The sequence below is a fragment of the Schistocerca gregaria genome, chromosome 1 (genome assembly GCF_023897955.1).
Source record: "Schistocerca gregaria isolate iqSchGreg1 chromosome 1, iqSchGreg1.2, whole genome shotgun sequence".
NCBI classification, from domain to species: Eukaryota; Metazoa; Arthropoda; class Insecta; order Orthoptera; family Acrididae; genus Schistocerca; species Schistocerca gregaria.
In genome coordinates, this window is record NC_064920.1 from 542,285,355 (window position 1) to 542,311,642 (window position 26,288).

General features: G+C 38.8%; 1 protein-coding gene across 7 annotated transcripts in view; it reads left to right on the forward strand.

Moving 5' to 3' along the window:
• LOC126355773 (trafficking kinesin-binding protein milt) overlaps positions 1–26,288 on the forward strand; it is a 374,105-nt gene that overhangs the window by 160,563 nt on the left and 187,254 nt on the right. For 6 of the 7 annotated variants that reach the window (XM_050006247.1, XM_050006180.1, XM_050006221.1 and 3 more), the window contains one exon: positions 12,550–12,654. Coding sequence is in view for 4 of the 7 variants with exons in the window: in XM_050006180.1 (XP_049862137.1) it covers positions 12,550–12,654 (105 nt within the window). In the remaining 3 variants the exon portion in view is untranslated. Of the gene's footprint in view, positions 1–11,420; positions 11,549–12,549; positions 12,655–26,288 lie in introns of those variants that run through there. The other variant, XM_050006196.1, reaches the window with a different exon arrangement.

The window sequence follows — 26,288 nt, forward strand, 5'->3', positions numbered from 1 at the left end:
TAATTTTTATTTTCAAATATGTTGTATGTATTACTCCCTTCGTGAAAATTTGAAGGTCTTGCCTTCTCCCATTTGTGCGTTATCCGCCATCTTGAAAAGAAAAGAAAAAACGCTAAGAAATGATCCTTTCAGTTTTCCCTCAGTAACTTGCTTCCAGTGCATTTTAGGCAAAAATATGCTATTATGGGATTTGAAGAGAAGTAAATTTACTGAAAGTTATATTTACAACTTGTTGGAAACCTCAGGACAGCTTCTGAGTACGACGCTGTGAAAATCCGAAAAACGTCAAGCAATTAAAAAAAATAGACATACCGGTGGTTTCGCATTAATAACTTATTTAGTGTAGTTTTGTTCACAATGCATCATTACCATTGTTGTAGGTGATTTAATTTCCTTCAGGATTCGTGCAAAATGTTTGTAATCACTCCCTATACACGCCGAGAATTATTGTATTACCAATTTTAGTCAAAGTCGACTCGACACTGAAAATACCGTCCTCAGCCAAAAATAGTAACCCTGTATGTAGTATCATATTTAAACAATTACATATGCAATATATACGTGCAATGAGACTTATGCAATTTATGGCGAATAAGTATTTTTTGAAAAAGAAAAATATAAATTTTCAACACTATTAACATATGCTTATATTTTAAGAAAATACTGAAGTTAATAAACTAACTCAGTGGTTTTCCAGCCACAGCCTTTTTGAAGGTGAAGGTATCTACTAGCATCTGTCCTAGGAACTTGGTGTCTTGAGCAAAGAATGGAATTTTGAACAGCAGTTTCGAGAACATGTATCTCCGACCTAAAGACACAGTGGTGTCGTTGGAAGTAATTGATAACCATGCAGACACGAAGAAAGAAAAAGTAATTCTGGATCCTCACATCCTTTTCCTCAGCATGACCGTCTCTAAGCTGACCTGAAAAAATACTTCAAATACCAGCTTGCTTCCTCTTCATTGTCCTTTTTTCTGAGGAAAACATTCGCATTTTACTCTGTCTTAGTGACACGGAAATGGGAAAGAGCAGAGTTGATTTACTAGATCGTGGCCACCTTCTACACAGAGTTCATTGGAATCGGAACGAATGTTTTTCTCCAATTTTTAAAAGATTTGTGACATACGTACTTCGGTACCATCGTCAAAATGCAGCGCTGGTCTTCGAAGGGTACCCCACAGATGAAAATAAAAGGAGCAGAAATAGCACCTGAAAGAACTCGTCGTTGCTAAAATCTTATTCAGAAATTCTCTTTGATAGTATAACGTATCCGCAGATGCCAGAAGATAAATTGTTATCGAATGAAAAAACCAATCCCGCTTCATCTCAAGATGGTTCAAATGGCTCTGAGCACCATGCGACTTAACTTCTGAGGTTATCAGTCGCCTAGAACTTAGAACTAATTAAACCTAAGTAACCTAAGGACATCACACACATCCATGCCCAAGGCAGGATTCGAACCTGCGACCGTAGCAGTCGCTCGGTTCCAGACTGTAGCGCCTAGAACCGCACGGCCCTTCATCTCATTGTTACAGAATTTCAGCGAGCACATATGTCATCAAGGAGGCAATAGAAGATGCAAATGAGTTAATTGTGAAAACTGTCATTTCGTTGCCCTCCGTACGCGGGACGACTTCAGCGCCAGACTGTGGAAGGGGCAACATAGGAGATACACTGTGTTCCAACTCTTCCTTCAAACACAAAGATATTGTGGAAAAATATACTAGTTCTCCTTGCCGTAAGTAGTTGCGATACTACCTGCACTGTGTTTGAAAGGGTTAAAACTAAATTTTGTACCATACGCGAGAGTGATGCTTCTCACAGTAAACTGTTTCTATTTTCAAAGATCCAGCTGCAGAAAAAGAGAAAATCGTAGAAGCAAATGAAATTTTCCTTGTGGCACTTTGTGGAGGTGCCTCGAACACTTCTATAGATGAGTTGAGATGTCTTGGCTTTTAGAAAAGTTCTGCAAACACCACATTCGATTTGGCACGCCTACCTTCAGCAAGGGATGCAGTTCAGTATCACACACATATAGAACTTATCGGCAAGTTCAGACGTGGGTGGGATATGAAGAAGGCGTCATGGAGTCGGGCTGGAAGGATGATATTGTGGTCGAACGCCAATCCCATCGAATAAAAAACCAGCTGCACAGGCATTGCGGAACATGATTTCATGCCACTGCTAAAAGACTTACGGCGACAAATGCAGCTGTAAAGGAGGAATTCGACGGTTGAATCTATCACGGAACAGGCTTAGGTGATACACTGCATATTGGTGAAAGTAATCAACTTTGAGAACGAAATTTTCACACTGCAGCGGAAGTGTGCGCTGATATGAAACTTCATGGCAGATTAAAACTATGTGCCGGACCGAGGTTCGAACTTAGAACCTTTGCCATTCGCGGGAAAGTGCTCTACCACCTAAGCTACCAAAACACGACCCACGATCCGTCCTCAGAGCTTTACTCCCACCAGTACCTCGTCTCCTACCTTCCATCCTCTTCTACCTTCCAAACTTCACAGGAGCTCTTCCGCATACCTTGCAGAACTAGCATTCCTGCCGGCCATGGTGGCCGAGCGGTTCCAGGCCCTTAAGTCCGGAACCGCGCGTCTGCTACGGTCGCAGGTTCGAATCCTGCCTCGGGCATGGATGTGTGTGGCGTCCTTAGGTTGGTTAGTTTTACGTAGTTCTAAGTTCTAGGGGACTGATGACCTCAGGTGTTAAGTCCCCTAGTGCTCAGAGCCATTTGAACAATTTAAACTAGCATTCATGGAAGAAAGGATATTGCGGAGACATGGCTTATCCACAGCCTGGGGGATGTCTCAGGATGATGAATTTTACGCATCAACCACATCTGAGCTAAAACAACAAGAAATTGATGAATTTTTAACTTAAAATTTTGTATATATCCTTAAAATTTGAGATTTTTTAAAACTTCTTTTTGTTGAAATATAAGCGTATATAAAAGAGTTGAAAAATTAGTATTTTTCTTTTTCAAAAATTGTTATTCCCCACAAATTACATGGATCTCATGAACTACATGTATATATTGCACACACAAGGGTTCGAAGATGATGATACGGTCAGGAATACCATTTCTCACTGAAAGTCGGTTCCAGCATCTTATAAATGAAACTTGCAATAAATTTACCTCTCTTTAAAATTGATAAAGGCATATTTTTGTCTCAGATGCGCTGGAAGCTAGTTACTGGGGGAAAAACTGAAAAAAATGCCATATCTTAGCGGGTAACGGCCAAGTGGGAGGAGGTCTACAACTTGGAATTTTTCACGAGATGGGTAGTACATACAGCATACTTGACAATCAAAATTACTCCGCCTTTTGCAATCCAAAATGCTACCTCTATTGGGCTTTACATTAGTTCTATTCGCCAGTTTTTGAGTGTGCTTTTTGAACGTTTCCACATTCACCCAGACAAGTTCTGGACCTGGTTTACATATTACACAAACGAAATATGAAAGTACGTGGCAACATACGTTTCTTAAATTCTGGTTATGGGAATCGATGTTAAAAAATTGAAGACATGAAAATAATGCATTACATTCATTAAAATGAGTAGGTGAGCGTTTTCGTATGCTGTGTTATCAGTTTTACAAACAACAGTGCAATTGTATAAGCATTATTTTCTTACTTCAGACTTTTTATGTTCAATTTCAATCGGGCTTTGTTGGCAAATGAATGAAATTTGAATTTTTAAATGTGTATTGCTTTATTTCTTAACTTACTGGCAATTTTGTGAGACAGCTGTCAGATTTAATCATATTACGATATAATTCCAAACCATGAACTTCTGAAGTTTCACGTCCTTGATCATTTTAATAATACAAAAGCTGTACTTTAAAGATAATCCGGAAATAATGGTTACCTTTTAAGTATCAGAATAGTAAGTAAAGCTGTGATCTACACAAAGGTTGGTTTGAAGTTCACAGTACGTTAGTAAGCATGGTCCCATTGGAAATCGTATGCCTTAGCCTACCAGCAACTTTTTTAAGTGACATTGCAGGCAGTTGTTGGGGGAACGGCAGTTTAACGTGAAATCCGAACTGTGGTATAACACGGTATTTTTCACATTAACGAACATCTCCAGAGGTGAAAAAAGTAGTGACAAACTCGTAGGAATCAGTGGGAATAGAACCTGTGACCTTTGGCTTTGTTCTTATGTAGTGTGGTATCAGTCACCTGGCTGTAAGAAATTTTGAGTTGGCAACCACCAGTTCTGTAGGATAATAAGATTTTAGAGCCACCTATAAAATTTAGTTCTTGTGGGACGACACGTCTCTAAACTGACAAAATCATCTGTAACATAAAGTCGTATTAGAACCGATCTCAAATAGGACGCTGTCCTGTTCGTCATTATGAGATACGCACCGTCATTATGCATTAACGCCTTTCCACCTACTCTTCATCACCGATTTCATCCAATCCTATGATATATGCAACCCTTGATCAGAAATGAAAGTGACAGAAGGGGGAGCTACAGATGGCTAAGAATTTAGAAAAAAATAGGAATTTTTGTGCTGGTCAGGCAAGGTGGTTAGCGATGTTTTACGCAGCGTTTGACGTAGAGCGGTAATCCTAGGGTCGAGTCCTTATGTGCAAACTTTGCCCTTTCTTATTTTCACTTTTTACGTTACGTTACAAAGAAACCAAAGTAATATTCAATATATCTTATTTATCAATAATTTCATAAATGCAGGAAAAGCAAAGGAAAATTTGAGATTGCCAATAAATTTCAATCAGTACACAATAACTACATATATAAAATTAGATACTTTTATTGCGATAATTTACACATGCTTGAGTGATATTCGTCGTAAAAACAGGAAAAGGTATCATTTTCTCGGCGTTTGGCACACGTCATAAACGCCGCACTTCTACAATTACATCGTTTTTTTGAAGTTTCTATAGAAAAACAAGCCTGTTTCACATTCATAAAAGATCCTCTCGCATCGCTCAGTTTGGCAGAAAACCAAGCGCGATGAAAAATTTCGCCAAATATTGACGAGGATACCTGCTGGTATACAGTAAAATGTATTTTGATACAATCTTCTCCAAGCTCGAAACTAAGGCAATATGAAGTCCTAGACGTTTTAATTACAATACATTTTTTTAGATATTATTCGCGTAGTTTTCGTGGACGCTGTATGTATTAGTACTGCATAAGTTCATGTCGTCAATAGTTGATACCCACATCTCGATATAGAGAGATATTCGTGGTTAATCGTATTATACAGTCATTTCTTGTAAGTTTAATTGCAGTTTCAAATTTTCGTGAGGAAAAAGTAAGTTAACTATTAATTATTCCAAAGTAATCGCCATAACTTCATAAATTTATCTGTGTGACAAGATGGTTAATGCCTTAATGGAGAAATGTTTGCGGTTTCCAACAGAACCATGATTGTACCGAGAACAGCAAATGTTCGTCCGCAGCACGTCGACGGCCTCCAGAAATATGAAAATCGCATGTGGGTGAGATCGGGTCGGTATGGAGGGTGTTACGGGCTTCCCAGTTAGGACCGTTGACATTCCCAAAATGTGAAAATCCGATGCATCGATATTTTTAAAAAAATATCATTATCAGTCCTCAATATATCGAAAATAGTATAGATATATCGACGTACTGGCTTATAAAAATATCAGCTGCATGTTGTAAACATAATGCTGGCTTTAGAGCTGTGTATTTAGGTATTGATTTATTATTAGATGAATCTGTACTTAACAACCTAGCAGCCCCTTAGAGTAAGAATTGAAAGGAAAACGACGCACATACATGCATGGCGATAACGACTTTGCTACTGGATGGTATCTGCATGTAAGTGGCACGATAAAGGTGTCCGTCGTCCGGTTTCGGATTTTCCCGGGACACTTCATGTTTTTTTTCCCAACGCCAGTGACGTAGCAGTTGTTTCAAAATTGCGTAGTGGAGTTACACGTTGTAGTTTCTCTCGCTAGCGCCGAGCGCCGATTAGATCAACATTTCCTCTTCACACGTCTGTGCCCACCGCAGAGACCAATCCTTTCATTTAGATTTTTGTTCATCATTTTCAACAACTGGTTTTGAAGAATGCTGATGTGAAGAAATTGCACACTAGTAGTTTTTTAACGCAACGGGTGTGTTATTTCTTCACAACAGGAACCTATTCCATCCCCCCCCACCCCCCCCTCCCTCTGTGGAGCAATGAAACTGTTTTGTGTCATCTATGCTGGCCTCACACAAAGAGGAGGACTGGCGTGGTGAAAGTTCAAAAACTAGTGAAGATTCCTTCCCACTATTTACCGAAAATTGCAAAAGAAATAAAAAAGTCTTTCCTTGATATTTTCACTTCGTTACTATATTTCGTAGGAAAAAAACATGGCCGATATTTCTCCGAAAAAGAGACCTACTTCCCAGCTAAACTTCCGAAGCTTAGTCGAGACAAGAGGTACACCATCTCCAGGAAAGCTATGATGACCTTTTTCATTGGCTTCAAATAGCCACTGCTCATTGACTCAGTGGGATAAATGTATTAACAGTTATGACGATTAGTTTTGAAATAATAAACAGCTTGCTCACTGAAAATCTGTCACGTTTTCTTACCCAATTGAATGAAAAGGATTGTCATACCTGTCCTCAACAGTAAGTCTTTTCTTTTCATCCCATCCATTACGTCTCTCCTGACCTGGGGTTCTGAATGACTGTTCCACGACTTATCATTTCCTAAACATCACCAGTCATTTTCCTTCATCTCTCTTCCTTCTTCTTCAACCCTTCTGCTAGAAGGAGGATCCACCGGCTCCAGAATCTTGCACATTTATTTAACTTTAATGTGTGTTACCTCCCGCCGAAACTTTGTGTGTAGATTTTTTTGTCCCTCCACCTATATTAGACATGCAGATTCATTATTTTATTAGAAACTGAATTAGAGTGGAGCAATACGATATTATGTTTTGACAAGTGTGTCAAGAGTGGATCAGGCTATCACTGCTGTAAATAAGTAAGTGATGTATTACAAAACTTTATAGGTATGAGGTTCATTTCTTTTTGTAAACGAGGTAATGATAAACACAAAATACGAGGTTGGTGGAATGTTCAAATAAAAGCTCATAAGAATACTTGTGCAGCTACTTTTTAGACACACTGGAAAAACAATACAATCATTTCTTTTGTTTAGAAAAAAATCACTTGTGCTTGAATTTTTTTGCGTCATGGATGACTCCTGCCATGGGGAACTGCCACTATTCTCATGCACATTCCAAGTAAAGTTACAGTCTTTTAGGTGGAAATTTGTGCACATCAATCCCACAATCCAGAGTCTTGCTAAACAATTTTCACTTGTGTCTGATGTTGAATACTTGAACTGAAAGAAAGACATTTACAGATTATAATAAAGTTCAAGACACTGTTTTTGCATTGATATCATTGAACTTTGGTTTAGTCTCATTCTGAAATTAGATGGTGTTGCTACAGCTAGACACTGCAGTATCATTTATTGTATGCCACAGATCATTACGTTGAAGAGTAATGAGAACTAATAAAATAAATTTTGTACTGATAGGTCCTGTTGTGAGATATGTCTTTGAAAAAGGAAAGGAAAATTAAGGTGCAACATCTTATTGAAGGAGGTAATTGACGAAAGGACCTGGAGAATGATGACAGAAGAAATCACCCAATTCACTGATGTATTAATTTTGTTGAAGAGGATCAAATGTAATATCAGATATTGTGTGGAGCTTGAAATAATTAAAACACACAAACCTTTTTTGATAGTTGACAGATTTTTAAAAAAAGTTGTAGCTTTTCCTGTTCAGTATTTTAACACAGTGTTCGATTACATTGCTCTCGAAGTATCACAAAGTTAAAATGTACTTTGGGGAATGGGACTTTCAATAAAAATTGTTAATATTTGTGTGCCATGCTTTCCAGTTCTCTGTTCAAAATCGTCTCCCAGTGCCTAATTAAGTTGTGTAAGGTAAGAGATCTCGGGAGGAGGAGGTTCTAGGTCTGACAAGTATATTTTCGACAAAGCTTGTGAATTTCATATGCTTAACGGGTGTGACAACTGAACAGTCAATTGAAGTTGAAAATAGTTGTATTACATGTGAACACACAGACTCATATCAGTACTTGTTCATTACTTCCTGTTTTAGAACAGTGCTGATGATGCTTTGGAAGATCTCCATAGAAAGCCATTTGACACTTTTGTCCACCTCTTTCCATATAGTAGACAAAAACTATTCCTTTGGCATCACAACAAGAGAGTCAGACTGTTCTCATGCTGATGGTTGTATGCTTTTCTAGGCTTAGAGGTAGCTCTCTTAGCTTTTAGTGTTCCTTACTCCAGCCGGTACAAACAGAATAGTTATAGGATCACTTTGTTGTCTATCTGGTAAGACATGTTTTCTCAGGAACGGGAAGAGGTATCCATTTGAAATTTACAGTCCTGTGGCAGGGTAAGAAATTTAAGCTTCTACGTCATTCAGTCACTCAATGCGGCCATTTGTTACATATTTTGATACTTGTAAATTTGCTCATTGAAACATGTAGATGAACTACCTATAAACATAATTCTCTCTCTCTCTCTCTCTCTCTCTCTCTCTCTCCAATACTTTTATCGGTTATAGATGTCAGTTGATGTTCTACTTTCTCAGTTCATAATTGGCCTGATTTAGGTTTTTGAACCATGCTGCCACCTGTCAACAGTTCTTAGAAGTAGGAGTCTACCTTGGATTGCGTCTTTTAATTTTACACTCTTAAGATTTTTGTTTCAATTACGCTTGTATTTGAATAGCTACAGCTCATAGTGATGTAGAGGAGGAGAAATACAGAAAATGATTCAAATGGAAATATCTGGAACAGCTATTTCTACTAAGCTTCATTATCTTTAGTTGCAACATTTGTAAGTGGTACATTCTAGTTAAATGCCACAGAGAGGGAAAAAAAGTGAGTTGCATAAGGTAAGTACAGTGGAGGTAACTAAATCCCAAATCTGTTTCTTTTCTCCTCTGTTATAAGTAATGATGTTTGTTGATGAACAAGTCATCCCATGCATTCTGTGGAATCTACCCATGGATGACAAGACTGATACTGTTCCATGGAGTGGTAACCACTTGTGCAGTCAGCTCATGGCCAAGTAAGGAAAAGTGGGTCATTGCCTCCTCTCAGAGCGGACAAGCTTGTCCTTTCACTTTTCATTGTGCAGCAACCAGCTGCTTATAAAGATCACACATGCACAAACAAAACAGCAGTAGCAACATTCATTAGATAAGGAAACTTTTGTAAGATTTGTTATCAAAGGATTTTATTCTTTAGTGGCTTGTACTGCTGGCTTTGATAATGTAATTTTGTCAGTGCCAAATGTTAGTCTATACACAATATAAAAGGCATCACAATATTATTTTTTTAGACTTTCATGTCTTACTATGAAGTCAAACGACAGATGCTGTATGCAGTATCCCACATTCTAGTGTGGAAAAATTCTTAATTTGAATTGAAATTAATAATTTGCAAGTATGAATTTTTGTAGCTTACTACATGTGAGTAAATATTGCAACAATTTATCATTTATGAGAAAGATTGATAATAGGTGCACAGAAATATGGTGGAATAATCCCATAGTGGTTATTATATTTAGAAAAAGTCCATACAGCTATTGAGTTACTTAATGTACAAGACCTGCTAATAAATTGGGCACTTTCAGTAATATGTAAAATTCTTTAACTTTTATTCTTTCCTTTATTCTTGGTGTTTTCACAGCATTTACTACTGCCAGCTAGAGTCTGAATGAGATACTGGCAAAATGCCGAGCTGTTGTAGCCTGGTGGAAATATATTGCCCTAGAAACTCAAGAGTTTTGGCAAACATTTCAGTGCAACATAGGTCTGAATTATTATTTTTGTTGTTGTGTGTGTGTGTGTGTGTGTGTGTGTGTGTGTGTGTGTGTGTGTGTGTGTGTGTGTTCAATATTTTGGTTGTTCAGTAGGTAATGCATCTTCAGAGGTGACATTCTTTCATGTTTTGTGCAATGGATGTGTGGATAATGTTAAAGGTGTTTATAAAAGTGAAGTACTGTATCTGCTTGCCTTTACTGCTTTCAATTTAAAAAGAAATACTAATGATAATGTTAGAATTGTCCCTTCTTCTTAGATACTGTATCTACTTTAATTTTTAAAAATTTTAATATTCAACGGCTAATTTAAATTTATCTTACACATTCTGACTGCAGGCAGTTGTTTCATGAGATTTTTGTACTTTTTATTGTCTTACTAGCCATCTCTTGAGCTACTTCAGGCTCTTCTTTTGATTTATATCTGTCCGAAAGAATAGACATCACTCATGATAATGAAATGAATTTTGATTTTGGCCGCAATTGGGCATGGAAATGAATTCAATGGCAACAAGTGAAAGTTTTGTGCTGGACTAAGATTCAAACCTAGATTTTCTGCTATGTGCAAGCAGTGGCATTAAATGATTTGGCTGTACGAGCACACTTTTCTTCTGATCCAAATTCCCATCTTGTCACACACTACTTACGTAGCCCCCCCCTGTCCATCACACCCGTTGCTTGCTGCATCACTCTGGATTTCCACGAGAATTCAGGACAGACAGTGTGTCCACACTGAAATGATCTTAATGGCCATTAAGCCGTATCATAATGCGGTGAGCAACAAGAGTAGCGGACAGCGGCCGCTATTTGAGTAGCGTGTTACAAGATGGGAATTTGGACCAGATGGAAAGTATGCTCGGGTAGCCGAAGCGGTTAAGGCAACCATTCGTGTAAAGCAGGAAATCTGGAATTGAGTCCTGGTCCGGCACTAGTATTATTTTATTTTATTTATTTATTTATTTATTTAACCTGATCAGATTACTTGTCGGCATTGAATTTGTATCAGTGCCCAGTAGTGGCCAGTCAGAATTTATTGTATTTAATTACAGAATTAATGTGCCTGTTGTGGCTCAGGAAAGTGATTGGTTGCAGCTTCCACATAAATCATATGTTGCAATGTACACATTATTTGCTCAGATCGTGTAATTTGGAGTTTCAGAAGTGAGATGTTCTGTATGATCTTATTGATATGGTAGTGCAACATTGTTTTACGTACTTTACATGCATTAAAAAAATGCAAAGGGTGGATTTATATATCAAGTTTCAGTAATTTTCCGTTCTTTAATCATACATGTAAACATATCGGAAATGTGGGTGATATACCAGTGCAATACATATTTTGTAGTAAGTAGATCAATGTTGTTTATTCTTAATGGGACAGTTTAGGTGAAAACTACTGCAGCTGTCTGCATGAGTTCAGAGCACAGTCAGAGCTGTGACTGACCTATTTTTGTGTCTGTGAGGTGGGATGGATTTGGCTTACATCGGTGAGCACAGATGTGCAGTATTTTCCTGGCTATATGCCAGCCTCTGGCTCAGTGCTGAGGGAACTCTCAAACTCAGAGGATGTTCCCCATCCAAAGCAAACTATTGGGGAAGAACAGAAGAAAGTCTGGAGATCTCCAGGCACGTAGGGATTCTATTCTTGAGAGCTGGCAGAAGGGTATGTTCTATTGTGGTTGCAACTGTGTGAGAGTAATAGCCTTCCAATTTGTCATTTATTTATATATTTTTTTAGTTAGCATGCTTATCAGAGTAACATGTACAGTTGTAGATAACAATGAGTGCAGCTTAAAGGGGAAAAAATTAAATCTATACTTGTTGAACAAACTACTTAATTCATCTATTCTGTTGAAGTAAATAAAAGTCACTGAACCGGCATTGGTGACGCAATTTGATGTTTTTAACTCCTTATTTTGCCCTTGTTCAAGGAAACACTGTGTATGGTATTTGTATCATTGGTACCAGATCACAGTTCTATTTATTTGGTTGAGTAGTTGTAGTGATCGATATCTTTCAAAAATATACACCATTGCAGAATGCAGTAGTTCAGCGTTTTGTTAACTTCGTGAATAATTAAATTTGTTGTTATTTTTGAATCACCGAAACCTGTTTACTGAAAGAACAGGTTAAATTTAAAGAGAAACAATGAGGAACTGAAATTCATCGGTTAAAGAACACATTGAAGAAGCACAGTCATAAAGGAAATATTTGCAAATAAATGGGTATTTCCTATATTTGTTGGACTCAGTTTTGCCTGCTGATTTTTATGAAAGGCTGTGTCACAGGATGCAATACATAATTAATTTTAAATGTTGGTACATGATGAATTACAATTTATTGAGAAGAAAATCAGTATTATTGACATGGGATTATGTACCATTAACCTTATGATTCCACATTTTGGAGTGTGTACATTTTCCCAGTTGTACTTCACCAGCAGTTGGATAAATCGCTTTGCTCATTTGTGACACAGTAAACAAGAATTTCATTTATTCCTTTTTAAATTAATGCATCTGAACAGACCAGAACAAACAATACTATCTATGCTTATGTTTTCCTCTTCCTTAACACTGTGTACCCCGACTTGATGTATTTATTGTCAACAGTTATTGTTGGACATGCTGAAGTCATAGCACATATAGAACATATTTATTGTTTCAGACGTGTGTTGTGGAGGGGAACTTCCAGAAGTGGAAATCATCAGTCTGTTGGAGGAGCAGATACCTCGCTATCGACTACGAGCTGACACCCTCACTCAATTTACAGGTACTTTCTCTCAGTGTTTAGGCATATTAGGTGATAGATTTTACTATAAATCAACAATGGTGTGTTTATGAGAACAGTCATCTTATTTTCTGATATTTGTGCTTTAATTTATAGCTGTTACAAAGAGACATGTTAATTTGTGTGACATGGAGAGTGGTTGAATCCACGTGGTGATAGAGTGCACCCAAAATAACTTACGCCATACCTGTGCAGACAGTGTGGTAAGGGAGGGGCCACTGGTGGGGACTCCACTGCATGTGGCCACCACACAATATGGAAGGGGCAGTTCAATAGCAGAAGCCTGTTTACAAGCAGAAGTTCTAAGCTATAGCTAGTGAGTCTGCAAACAATCATATTCACCGGTTATGCCAGTGCAACCAAAAATTTGGCAAGTCAGTCTGCGAGTCCTTAAATAGCATACACCAATGAAAATCAGCACATAAACAATTGAGACAACTACTTCTAATGGATAAAGCAGACAACTCAGCAGGTGACACCAAATTAATGTGACCACCCCTTGATAACAAAGAGGTGGACTCGTCTATAGCTGATGACACGAATGTGTTTCTGTGCAGGTGCCAAGTTATTTTCCTCAAGCTCTAAATAATTATGAATCTGTTGTACCAGCTAGGAATATCATCTTTGATACATCACAAAACAATAGTGTTGTGGCATTGGTTTAGGGATAAATATACAATTTATACTGTTTAGATGTAAAAATATCTGTTGACAGTTCTTAACATTATCATCAGATTGCAAGTCTCAAAACATAGAAATATAAAATAGGTTATAGAATTTCTTCTGTAAGATATTTTCAAAAATAGCTGATTGAGTTAGTGATAGTACTAGAAGCAGTAGCTGCTATTAGCTGATCTTAGAGTCCACTTTGTTGTTCAGTCATTAATATGTAGACTTCTGTTGCATTTCTGTTTTCTTTCTTGGGTGACTAGTTTTAGAAATGCTCTGTTGAGTCTCCATTTTCTTGCTTTCTATATGTGGGCCATCCTTTATTTTATTACAAAGTTGATTGATTAAGGACATTTACCCACTTCTACACCTGGTAACTGCATCTAGAACAACTTAATCCACAACAATATATTAATTACTGTTAAGTGATGTAAAGAAGACCATTCTATACAGCCCATAATTAAAAGAAAAAGTATAATGCTTATTTTAACTTTGGGGATCCCCTGAGATGTCTTCTTGTACCCATGGCATGAGGGTATTTTTGAATAAAACAGATTTGTGCTTCAGTTATTGCCTTATGCCCTGTTCTAACTAGTGTTGGGAGCAATTACATTAAAATCATAATTTCAATCATTTTTGTTGGAAAGTGACTCATTCGGTTGTAGTTTTATGCATCAATTGAATTGAGCGATACCAGTCTGTGGTAGCAGCTGATTGAAAACAGCTGACACAGCCAGTTGTAGTTTTACACATTATATGAATTATTTGTTCATTCGTTCTTTCTTTTCCAGTGAAATCAATGTGAAGTTTTCGTGTCCGTGGGATTACGTATTCGTTGTATCAACCGAAACCACCCTTTAATCTTTAGTGGACTGAGTTCTCCTTTCACTCTTTGGAATTAAACCAGTCGTTGGTGCTTTCATTGGTTGAACTAAAGCAGTTGTATATAACCAGTATGTGCCACCTCCAGTCAGTACCCTCATTCCCTTGGGTAAGAGAGCTTAGGGGATTGCCAAAGTTAAAATAAGCTTTATACTTGTTCTTTTAATTATATGCTGTGTAGACTTATCTTCTTTACATCACTTAAAGTTAATTCATGTATTTTTGTGGATTAAGTTGTTCTAGGTGCAGTTACCAGGTGTAGAATTATGAAACCGGAATTTGATTGCAGCAATTACACGTCTGTTATTTGAAACTGATAAACAATATTTTATTTAAAATAATCTCTGTTGCTATTTATACATTTTCTCCCACCTCTTTGGCAGCTATGACTGCCGCCACCCCGCCCCCCCCCCCCCCCCCCCCCAGAAAAAAAAGGCGAAGCAGAAAGTGAGCCATTTTTGTACATATTCATATGAATTGAAGCGTTGTTCAGCGAGAGCGTGTCCCAATGACGCAGATATATGGTAATTGGACGGAGCCAAATCTGTAGAATAAACCGCATGCCCTAGTATTTCCCAATTGAATGCATTGATCGTTTCCCTGACCCGTTTTGCTGTGTGTGAGGAGTGTTATCATGGAGCAATATGACTTTGTGTTGCATTTTTCCATATTCCTCAATTTAAATCAATCATTTGCTGTTGGTAGTGATTGTTAACAGTTTTACCAGTTCATAATAGATGACACCCTTCTGATTCCACCAAACACAGAGCATTGTCTTCTCCAAAGTGATTTGGTCTTGGAGTGGTTGTCGATGGTTTGCTAGGATTCACCCATGATTTACGACGCTTAGGATTCTCAAAATAAATCTATTTTTCATCACCTGTCACTATTTGATGGAGAAACGACTCTCTTTCGTATCTGGCGAGCAGCATTTCACAAGTGGTCTTCCGATTTGCTTGCTGTCTTTCATTCAGTTCATGCGGAACCAATTTTACCACGTTCTGCACCTTTTCCCCAGCTTTCACCCGAAAAGAAATGGCTTTCTGTGTCACATTCAGTTGTTCCTCCAGTTCCTGTTGAAGTTTAGTATCATCTTCATCCAATAAGGCCTGCAATTTGTTGTCTTCAAACTTTTTTTGTGGTTTCCCATGCTCGTCATTCCTCAAATCAAAATAACCACTTTCAAATTTTTTGAACCACTTGAAACACTTTGTTTTCCCAACAGCATGTTTGCCGAAAGCTTCGATAAGCATTCGATGCGATTCTGCAGCAGTTTTCTTCAAGTGATAACAGAAAACCAATGCTGTCTGCAAATTGTAGTTCGTAGACATAGAACTGTAAATGTTTATGGGTTTTAAACAGATACCGATGTATGGAACATGGGTTACTGAGTGTTGACATTCGTCGTCAGCCTATACAGGAAGCAGATGGTGCAGCAGACGCGGTCTCGTGGACCCTACACTGATGGGTAGCAGCATGTATAGGGAAATTCTGGTTTCATACTTCTACACCTGGCAACACACAGGTAATTAAGCTGATGTTATGTTGGGAGAACAAAATTTAGCATAAAAGTTCGCTTATGGGTACCTGAAGAAGCAAAGAACACTGCCGAATTTTAGGAACTTTTTGCATTCCGTTTTGCTGAAAAGACATGATGAAGATCATTAATTAAAAACTATCTGAATCTGGCCCTCTCAGATTGTACACTCCTGGAAATTGAAATAAGAACACCGTGAATTCATTGTCCCAGGAAGGGGAAACTTTATTGACACATTCCTGGGGTCAGATACATCACATGATCACACTGACAGAACCACAGGCACATAGACACAGGCAACAGAGCATGCACAATGTCGGCACTAGTACAGTGTATATCCACCTTTCGCAGCAATGCAGGCTGCTATTCTCCCATGGAGACGATTGTAGAGATGCTGGATGTAGTCCTGTGGAACGGCTTGCCATGCCATTTCCACCTGGCGCCTCAGTTGGACCAGCGTTCGTGCTGGACGTGCAGACCGCGTGAGACGACGCTTCATCCAGTCCCAAACATGCTCAATGGGGGACAGATCCGGAGATCTTGCTGGCCAGGGTAGTTGACTTACACCTTCTAGAGCACGTTGGGTGGCACGGGATACATGCGGACGTGCATTGTCCTGTTGGAACAGCAAGTTCCCTTGCCGGTCAAGGAATGGTAGAACGATGGGTTCGATGACGGTTTGGATGTACCGTGCACTATTCAGTGTCCCCTCGACGATCACCAGAGGTGTACGGCCAGTGTAGGAGATCGCTCCCCACACCATGATGCCGGGTGTTTGCCCTGTGTGCCTCGGTCGTATGCAGTCCTGATTGTGGCGCTCACCTGCACGGCGCCAAACACGCATACGACCATCATTGGCACCAAGTCAGAAGCGACTCTCATCGCTGAAGACGACACGTCTCCATTCGTCCCTCCATTCACGCCTGTCGCGACACCACTGGAGGCGGGCTGCACGATGTCGGGGCGTGAGCGGAAGACGGCCTAACGGTGTGCGGGACCGTAGCCCAGCTTCATGGAGACGGTTGCGAATGGTCCTCGCCGATACCCCAGGAGCAACAGTGTCCCTAATTTGCTGGGAAGTTGCGGTGCGGTCCCCTACGGCACTGCGTAGGATCCTACGGTCTTGGCGTGCATCCGTGTGTCGCTACGGTCCGGTCCCAGGTCGACGGGCACGTGCACCTTCCGCCGACCACTGGCGACAACATCGATGTACTGTGGAGACCTCACGCCCCACGTGTTGAGCAATTCGGCGGTACGTCCACCCGGCCTCCCGCATGCCCACTCTACGCCCTCGCTCAAATTCCGTCAACTGCACATACGGTTCACGTCCACGCTGTCGCGGCATGCTACCAGTGTTAAAGACTGCGATGGAGCTCCGTATGCCACGGCAAACTGGCTGACACTGACGGTGGCGGTGCACAAATGCTGCGCAGCTAGCGCCATTCGACGGCCAACACCGCGGTTCCTGGTGTGTCCGCTGTGCCGTGCGTGTGATCATTGCTTGTACAGCCCTCTCGCAGTGTCCGGAGCAAGTATGGTGGGTCTGACACACCGGTGTCAATGTGTTCTTTTTTCCAGGAGTGTATGTGAAACAGATTGTGTCTGCTGCTGCTGCCATTAGTGCTTCTGGTGTGAGGAGGCAGCATAGTTCCCTGCACTGCATCACTGAATGGGTCACCTTTTTGCAGCAGCAGCCCTCCTGGCTGCTGAAGGCTGCCAGTGGCAGCATCTGCACCCACCTTCAAAGACATCGGTCGTCTCCTGGGCAGATTATGACTGAGAAAGTATGCAAGTGAAATCACTCAAACCCAGAGACTGAGTGAAAATATTCATGTGGTTAATGTGGGTCAAGAGACTAGTTCCATTCGACTGTTTCTTTTGATTGAAAAATTTGACTGGCCAGTCAGTTTTTAAAGCCAGTCAGTTACCCCATCTCTAGTTCTAACAGTACAAGATTTCGTATTTGCTCCAGCTGTTGTTTCTTAAAGATGATTCTGAGATGTTCCATTTTTGGTCTTATTTTGAGCCCAGTTTATTTCTTTGTTGTATAGTTATTGAGCTTCTACTTAGTTAAAGATTGGTTTTGAATGTAGGAAGTGTATCACTTGTGCTCAAGTTGATTGTGTATTTTCAGTCTCCCCATATCCACTTAACTGAATTATTTCCCACTGATCAGATTGCAACAAAGAACGACACACTGCAGTTGCAAATAATTCCCTGTTCAGTAACAGTTTATGGTCATCCAATTTGTGTTTCTTGCATTTGACTCCTCCTCCTCCTCTCTCTCTCTCTCTCTCTCTCTCTCTCTCTCTCTCTCTCTCTCTCTCTCTCTCTCTCTCTCTCTCTCTCTTTTGTTTCCACAGACATAGGCTGTCATGACCCTCGTTACTTTTTCTTCGACTGTCCTTGTTTTCAACTCTTTATTTTCCCTTTCTTTCATTAATGCTCACAGTTTAGATTGCAGTAGGGAATTGACTCACAGCACCTGTGTATAATGACTAGGGCCCGGATTTTAATGAGAAAGTCATATTTTTTTCTGAACTATAGGGTGAATTTTAGAACAGTTTATACACAAATCTAGGCATTTTAATGTCAAAAAATGTATTTTGATTGTGCATATGTGTCATATTTCAACAAATTTTAGTAATAAGTCATATTGCGGCTAACTTATAGGTCATATTTTCGTCAACTTTGGCCAAAAATGCATATACCGTTTTTCTTGTGTATTATGGGACACATGAATAAGAAAATGAATATGTTGCTCACAAGACAATATTTAACATGCTGTAATGAAAGATAAACGGATAAAGTAGTACACAGCTTTATTTGTCAGGACTGTAGCAGAAAATTGGTGTGCCACAACAGTCATTTCGTGAACATAAAACATTGTTGCGCAGAGTCGACAATACGCTCTCAGAGCCAACAAAGGCGGCTATTGCCGTAATAATCATCACAGTTGCACAGGTGTTCCCAGAAACCAGATTGAATGCAGCCTTTGCCTCGTTCAACATGCCTAATGCCAAGTGCTCCGACAGCGTGAAGTTGCGAGGATATGTTCGAGAATTTGGAGAGAAGTTCTTTAGTACTGATAGGAAAATATTATTTTGTAAACTGTGTGAAGTTAAAGTTAGTGCAGAAAAACGCTTTAATGTGCAACAACACTGTAATACCACTAAACACAACAGCTGTGTGAAATGAAGTGCTGAAAATAACAGCAGGCAAGTGCTGTTATTTGAACAGACAGGTAAATCATCAACCATGCAGTCATTCTGCAAGGATTTGTGTGAGATGATGGCGTCCTGCAACATCCCATTGGAAAAGCTGAAGAATCCACACTATAGATGGTTCTTGGAGAAGTACACAACACATCCAGTTCCAGATGAATCTACACTGAGAAAGAACTATTTATCCGTATGCTATAATGATGTGCTCAACAAAATACAAATTATTATTGCTGAGCAAAAGATCTGGCTGCGATAGATGAAACTACGGATATTATTTGGTGATATATTCCAAATGTTGTTGTTGGTGTTTTAAAAGTTGATGGCCCTGGACATATGTTCCTCCTAACATGTGAAGCTCTTGATAGAGTAAACAATTCGACGATTGCTATTTTGTTTGACAACTCTCTGAAGCTACTGTGGCCGGATGGTGTGAAGGGAGACAACGTGTTGCTGCTTGTAACAGATGGTGCTTCATATATGGCTAAAGCAACCAAAGGGCTACAGATTGTCTACCCCAGTGTGGTGTACGCCACTTTCCTTGCACATGCACTGCACAGAGTTGCTGAAGAGGTGCGATCAGATTACCCTGACATGGACAAATTCATTTCCTGTGGCAAGAAAATCTATGTGAAGGCTCTGCTATGGGTGCAGAAATTCAAGGATCAAGCACCTTCGGCAGTCAGAGTGGCCGGGCGGTTCTAAGCGCTACAGTCTGGAACCGCGCAACCAGTACGGTCGCAGGTTCGGATCCATCCTCTGGCATGGATGTGTGTGATGTCCTTACGTTAGTTAGGTTTAAGTAGTTTTAAGTTCTAGGGGACTGATGACGTCAGAAGTAAGTCTCATAGTGCTCAGAGCCCAAATAAAGACAATCTTCTGTGAGCTTTATAGGGATAAATTAAGTGCTATCAAAATTGTGAAAGAAATTTTTACAGATACATTGTGTCAAAACTTGGCATACATCAACGCCAATTTTTCAGTGATATCAAAAGCCATCAAATGACTGGAAGCTGTTTGCACACAGCTAAGTGAGGCCCTGAGTATTGTGAAACATGTACAGAGTGAGTTGGGTCGAGCTCGTGGTCATGTGGCTAACAAAGTGGAAACCAAATTGCAAAGTTTTCTCCAATTGAATCCTGGATATTTTGCACTGTGCAAAATTAGTGACAGTCTTTCAGGGAATGCCACAATATAGGAAGATACTGAAACAAGCTGAACTCCAGTGACCTGGATGCCTTCAAATACGCTCGAGTGATGTCTTGTGAAGTGGAGAGGAGCATTTCCAGGTAGAAAACTATCCTCAGCGACAACCGTAGATCATTGACTATGGAAAACCTGGAAATGCATCTTGTGATCCAGTGCAACTTTGCAGATACTGAAGATTCACATACGGTATTAAATAATGTGAAATCCTTTAAATGCTATCTAGAAATAAAAACATTGTTTTATTGTTTCTATAGATGATCTTTTCACTGTACTTTGTGTTTAGAAAATAAAATGTTCAGACATTCTAAAAATAGGTGCAAATTAGCCACAAACCCTACAGAAAGAAAGAACTATACTTACAATATTTTGAGGAGTGAATTTTGTGTTACTTTATGGTGAATAAAAAATTAAATAAACAACCAAAAATGCTTTAAATAAACTTATATTAAGTCATATTTTATTTTTTAAGGTCATATTTATGTAAGATATAGCTCATAAATGCTTGCATATTTCACTGTTTTTTAGGTCATCAAAATCCGTGCCCTAATAATGACCTCTTTGATAACTGTTTGTGGTCATCCAGTTTGTGTTTTTAGCATTTGTTATAAAAAGTTTTCCTGATAGGTTAAAAGAAAGAGGAACACAAACAGTTTGTATAATTGAATTCGAATTAGTGATTGCATGTGAAGTGTAGTACAGTTCAGACTTCGTCAGTGTCCGTTATTTGAAGAAAGTTCCGTTGCAGAGGTATTACTTGTCTCCATGATAAACTCATGAGGGCAAAAAAGAGTTCTCTTTACAGTGAACCACTGTTAGTTAACTTTGATGTTTACAAAATAGTGCTCCAGTTAGGTATCTGTTCTTTTATAAGATGTTGCCTGTAATCTTGGGTCAAGGATAAATACAGAATTTTAAGTCTCTGCTCCAGAAATACAAATTTATCTTTTTGAAGACTTATTTTTATGAATATAATGACAGTTGACATTGCAGGGTGGAAGTAAGGAAAACACACACACACTCTACCCCCCCCCCCCCCTCTCTCTCTCTCTCTCTCTCTCTCTATCTTGGAATCTTAAACAAAGATTCCAAGCGGGAAAGCGCCGGTAGATAGGCACAATAAATAAAACACACACACAGAATTTCTAGCTTTCGCAACCGACGGTAGCTTCTTCAGGAAAGAGGGAAGGAGAGGGAAAGACGAAACGATGTGGGTTTTAAGGGAGAGGGTAAGGAGTCATTCCAATCCCGGGAGCGGGAAAGACTTCCCTTAAGAGGAAAAAGGACAGGTGTACACTCGCGCACACACACACATCCATCCGCACATATTCAGACACAAGCATATATATATATAAGAAACTTCCACATGGGAAAAATATATTAAAAACAAAGATTCCAAGACTTACCAAGCGGGAAAGCGCCGGTAGACAGGCACAATAAAATAACACACAAACACACACACAAAATTTCTAGGTTTCGCAACCAACGGTTGCTTCTTCACGAAAGAGGGAAGGAGAGGGAAAGACGAAAGGATGTGTGTTTTAAGGGAGAGGGTAAGGAGTCATTCCAATCCCGGGAGTGGAAAGACTTACCTTAGGGGGAAAAAAAGGATACATATATACTCGCGCGCGCACACACACACATATCCATCCATACATATACAGACACAAGCAGAAATATGTTGGTTGCGAAAGCTAGAAATTTTGTGTGTGTGTTTGTGTGTTATTTTATTGTGACTGTCTACCGGCACTTTCCCGCATGTGAGCCAGTATGACACACACATTTTAATGACTGTTTTACTTTGAATTATATAATAGTTGATTCATTGTCAACAAGAAATAGAAATTGGAAAATAAACATACACTTGTGACGTCATTGGTCACCAAAAAACAGAAACTGTGTCGACAGGTAAGACAGGAATAATGTATTGGTGAAATGTAACAAATTGAAAGGACTCTAAACTGGAGAATGCTGTGTCCACCACTAAAACAGAAACAAAAGAAAAAAAAGGTGTGATAGAGCTCTTGAGATTGGAGGATAATTGACTACATGGATGAAAGAAAAATCTGTAAATACTGGAGACTATTTAATTGTCATTGTTAACTAGTGCTGTGTATCATTTATGTTGCTCTACATCAACATTCTGCTTTCTGCTATCTCGTCTTTATCATGAGATGACAAGATTTATCATATTCACACAGAACTACGCATAACAATGGCATACATAAAATTCTGCACATGTACCACACTCTTATATCCAGAGTTCTGGTTCTAAAAATGCGAGATAGTTGATAAATTTTGTGTGCCGCTTTGTAAACTGTGTGGATATGGTGGGTACCTTAAATGACTACCTAGGTCTGAAAATGATCATTCTTCAAAACTAATTGTAAAAATAAATGTGTAACTGAGAACGTGAAGTAAATATAAATTTAAACTTTTACTTTCTGCTTCATAATATTATTTTGTCAGTTTCTTGAATTTTGAAAATTTTCGGCATTGGATTTTATAGTGTAGTTAGTAGATGTTACTTTGATAAAATCATGCATTTTTTTGTGAGCAGTGTAATATAATTTATAATTGTTGATAGAAGTGTGTGCGTTCACACACACACACACACACACACACACACACACACACACACACACAAATAAAAAACCTCTTGAGGAACAACGCACCAGTTGGATTCTTAATTGATGAGGCTAATAGATCATTTTGTCGATGGAACTACATTCACTTTGTTGCTGAAACTTCTATCGTGGCTTACTTTTGTGTATCGTGTAGCTCAGTCAGTGAACTGAAGAGATAATTCCTGGTGTAACTGTAGCAACCAAGATATTTTCTGTAAAATGGGGAACAATAAAGCACTTTTGACTATTGTGGAATTTATTTTTTATTAGTTCTGTAAGTCTTAGAGCAGGGAAATAATACATTTCCTTATTCCTATCATGTGTACTGCATGATCCTAAACTTATTCCTTTGATTATAACCAAATCTTTGCATATGAAATATTTACTCCAACATGATCAAATGTTGTCATATGCTGATGTAGTGCTTAGTAATCAGAAATCAGGTACTTCATTGTGCAACTGAAGTGTTTTATTATTTGTCCACAAGAACATTGTCTGACGCGGTAAGAAGGCTTAGAAAATAGATAACTCCAAGCCCTTTTTTGCTTTTAGGCATTTGTTGCAAAGTTGTTCATAGCAACAAGTGAAATGTGGAAATGTGCCTGTCATGATAATTACACAATGCAAGTCTCCCACCAGTGTTCCTCAATATGAAAATAAAGTCTTCATCATTAAACATGACAAACAATAGAATACTTTATTACACAAAAATAATGTAAATGTTGATGTTGCAGTGGCATATTTTTAATAGACCTGCAAATGACATTAACAAAAAATTATATTCCAAGTAAGTGTTAACTGTACATATCCATTGCCCACATAATAATTTAGAGCAGTGCAATAAAATGAATCTGATCTTTGCTTAGCTTGTAAACAATATTAAAACTCTTCTTGCACTATAATGCTACATTTTAAAACCCTTCTTGCATTATAATGCTGTATGACTCAGCAAACATGGGTAGAACATTAATCGCAAACAGTTGACAAGAACTGTATTTTCAAAGTCCTATGTTGACTGTAGAAGTAGGCAGGAACAACGTAGCTTTTCTGCTTTGGAATGACGTCATCTGATGGTTGATATATTAAGATACGGCCTAAAGACTCATACCATGGTATCAGTCTTAAATTTTGTTTACTCTAGCAATTTATTTTTCTGGACGTTACAACAGTCAGTCGTAGTTATGTGATGTGATTCCATGATATTGCAGTTTTCTCCTTTTTATGTTTTGTCTTTCAGTATTTTTACTTTACATCAATGCTGTTTCATTTTTGGCGTTGCTCAGTTTTACAGACAATAATTTAATGATCATAATTCACAAAAACTACTACCTGCTCTGTTGCTAATAAAAGAAGTTCATTTAATTTGTATCTTTTTTTTTTTATCCCCCCCCCCCCCCGGAGGGAGGGGGCGGCGAGGCCCAATCCAGGAGAGAGCTGATTGGTGTTAGTGCTTTTTTATTGTGAGGAATTGAATGAAAAGTGGTTTGTTGTACATAGAACAAACAATAAATCTGATATTGATGTATGGTTTAGATCTCTAGTGTCTCTAAGCATATCACTAATTTGTCCTTGATTTGAATTATAGCTGAAGTAATGTTTTTTTCTCAAATAGATGAAATATATGGCTCCAAACAAGTTTTCTACTTCAGAAATGGCAGACACAATGTTTTGTGCAAGGGAGGCGACAATGTCGGGCTCCCATTTCTTTGTTTATCTTTTAATTATTTTTGGGAACTCCTCAGTGTCATATGTGTGATACTACTACATTATGTTTCCATCCCAAGAGAAATACCAGGTGTTTCACAGTCATCACTCAATATCTCATGCTGTTCGTTCTCCTTGTAAATCCTATGAGATCTGGTAACAACACTAAACACAAACAATACTAATGCACTTGGGTGGCTATTCTACCTGTCACAGATAATTGAAACTCTGATCATACACAAGCCTGCCAATGATGTGTATATGTATGAAGTTACATTGACATATGACTATCTTCTTCTTCTCTCTCTCTCTCTCTCTCTCTCTCTCTCTCTCTCTCTCTCTCTCTCTTTCTCTTTCTGCTGTGTATTTTAGTTGGGAATAGTATATACTAAATCACTTTCGTGGAACATTCCATATAAAATGTGTCCAGTTGTTACAGGTTACAGAGATACTGTTGTTGAGAGTGGAACCCAAATGAATGCTTACAGAAGATGTTGAACAAAGACAGATGATTAGTTGAAAGTTAATTTTCATAAATTCCACCTCCAACTTCACTGCATCTTTGAACTCTAGTGACAACACCATATGTGGCTCTTCTTGACATTCTAATTCAAACAATCCGTTCATCTTTTCAAGCATTCCCACAACCAAAAATCTGATTGGGTGTAGTTTGAGGACCTTGGAGGCCAAGAAATGTGACAATATGTGCTGATAAATTATACAGGAGATATTAGATTTAGATGATGGCCAGAATGTACATGAAAAAAAAACATACCCATCCTTATAGTCAAAGGAACATTTTCCAGTAATGTTGGAAGCACATTTTCCAGGAAGTGAAGATAGGGGTGTCCTGAAAGTTGATGTGCTTACATATCACATGATGTATTTACAGAGAAACACTCTTGAAAATGTGTCTCCATAAAGGCATACAGCTCTCCACATCTGCAAGGGACACAGTAAACACCCACCTTATACAATGCAGTATCACCATTTCCAGACTTTAGAAGTCCCCTAATCTTTGATGGTGGTCAAAAAGCTCACTTCACACATTGTTTCCACAGAATATGGCACTCGTGTTGGAAATGCTACCTGCATAAGGCAGAAACGCAGTGGATGTAAATGCACCTTATTATTTTTGTCACTTACCCGGTTCACAGTTGGTTTATAGCACAATGTGTGTCTGATGTGGGTTTCCCCATAATCATAATCACAAAAAATAACTTCAAGGTGGAATAATTCAGCTGACAAACTATCAGATGTGGACTGTATAAACCATGGTATGAAGTAAGCCTTCATACTAAACCAGATGTGACAACTGTCAGCCTGAAGATAAAAAAATCGGTGTGGGTTGGCTTCCTATAAATGGAATGTTCCAGAGTACCTTCCTCCTGATAAATACATCAAGGAAGAAAAGGAAGCCACCCTTTTCCACCTCCACCTTGAAGCAAATATTCAAGTAGATGGAAAGCAGATGTCCTACAAAGTTATTTAAATCTTCACTTTGATGAGCTCTAACAACAAAACTATAGTGCACTTATCTGAAAAAGCGCTCATGATTCAATGTCGACACTTTCTTGAAATGTTCCTCAAACAGATTGGTAGTAGTTGATGACAAAGAGTTCATCATCACTAACCCCTTTTGTCTGTTCATAGAACTAGTCATTGGATTAAAAGTAAATGGAACTGAACATCAAACCTAACCTCAGTCAGCTATAACAAATCAGACAAAGAAACATGAGTGGAGAGAGATCAAATAGAACAAAACTTACC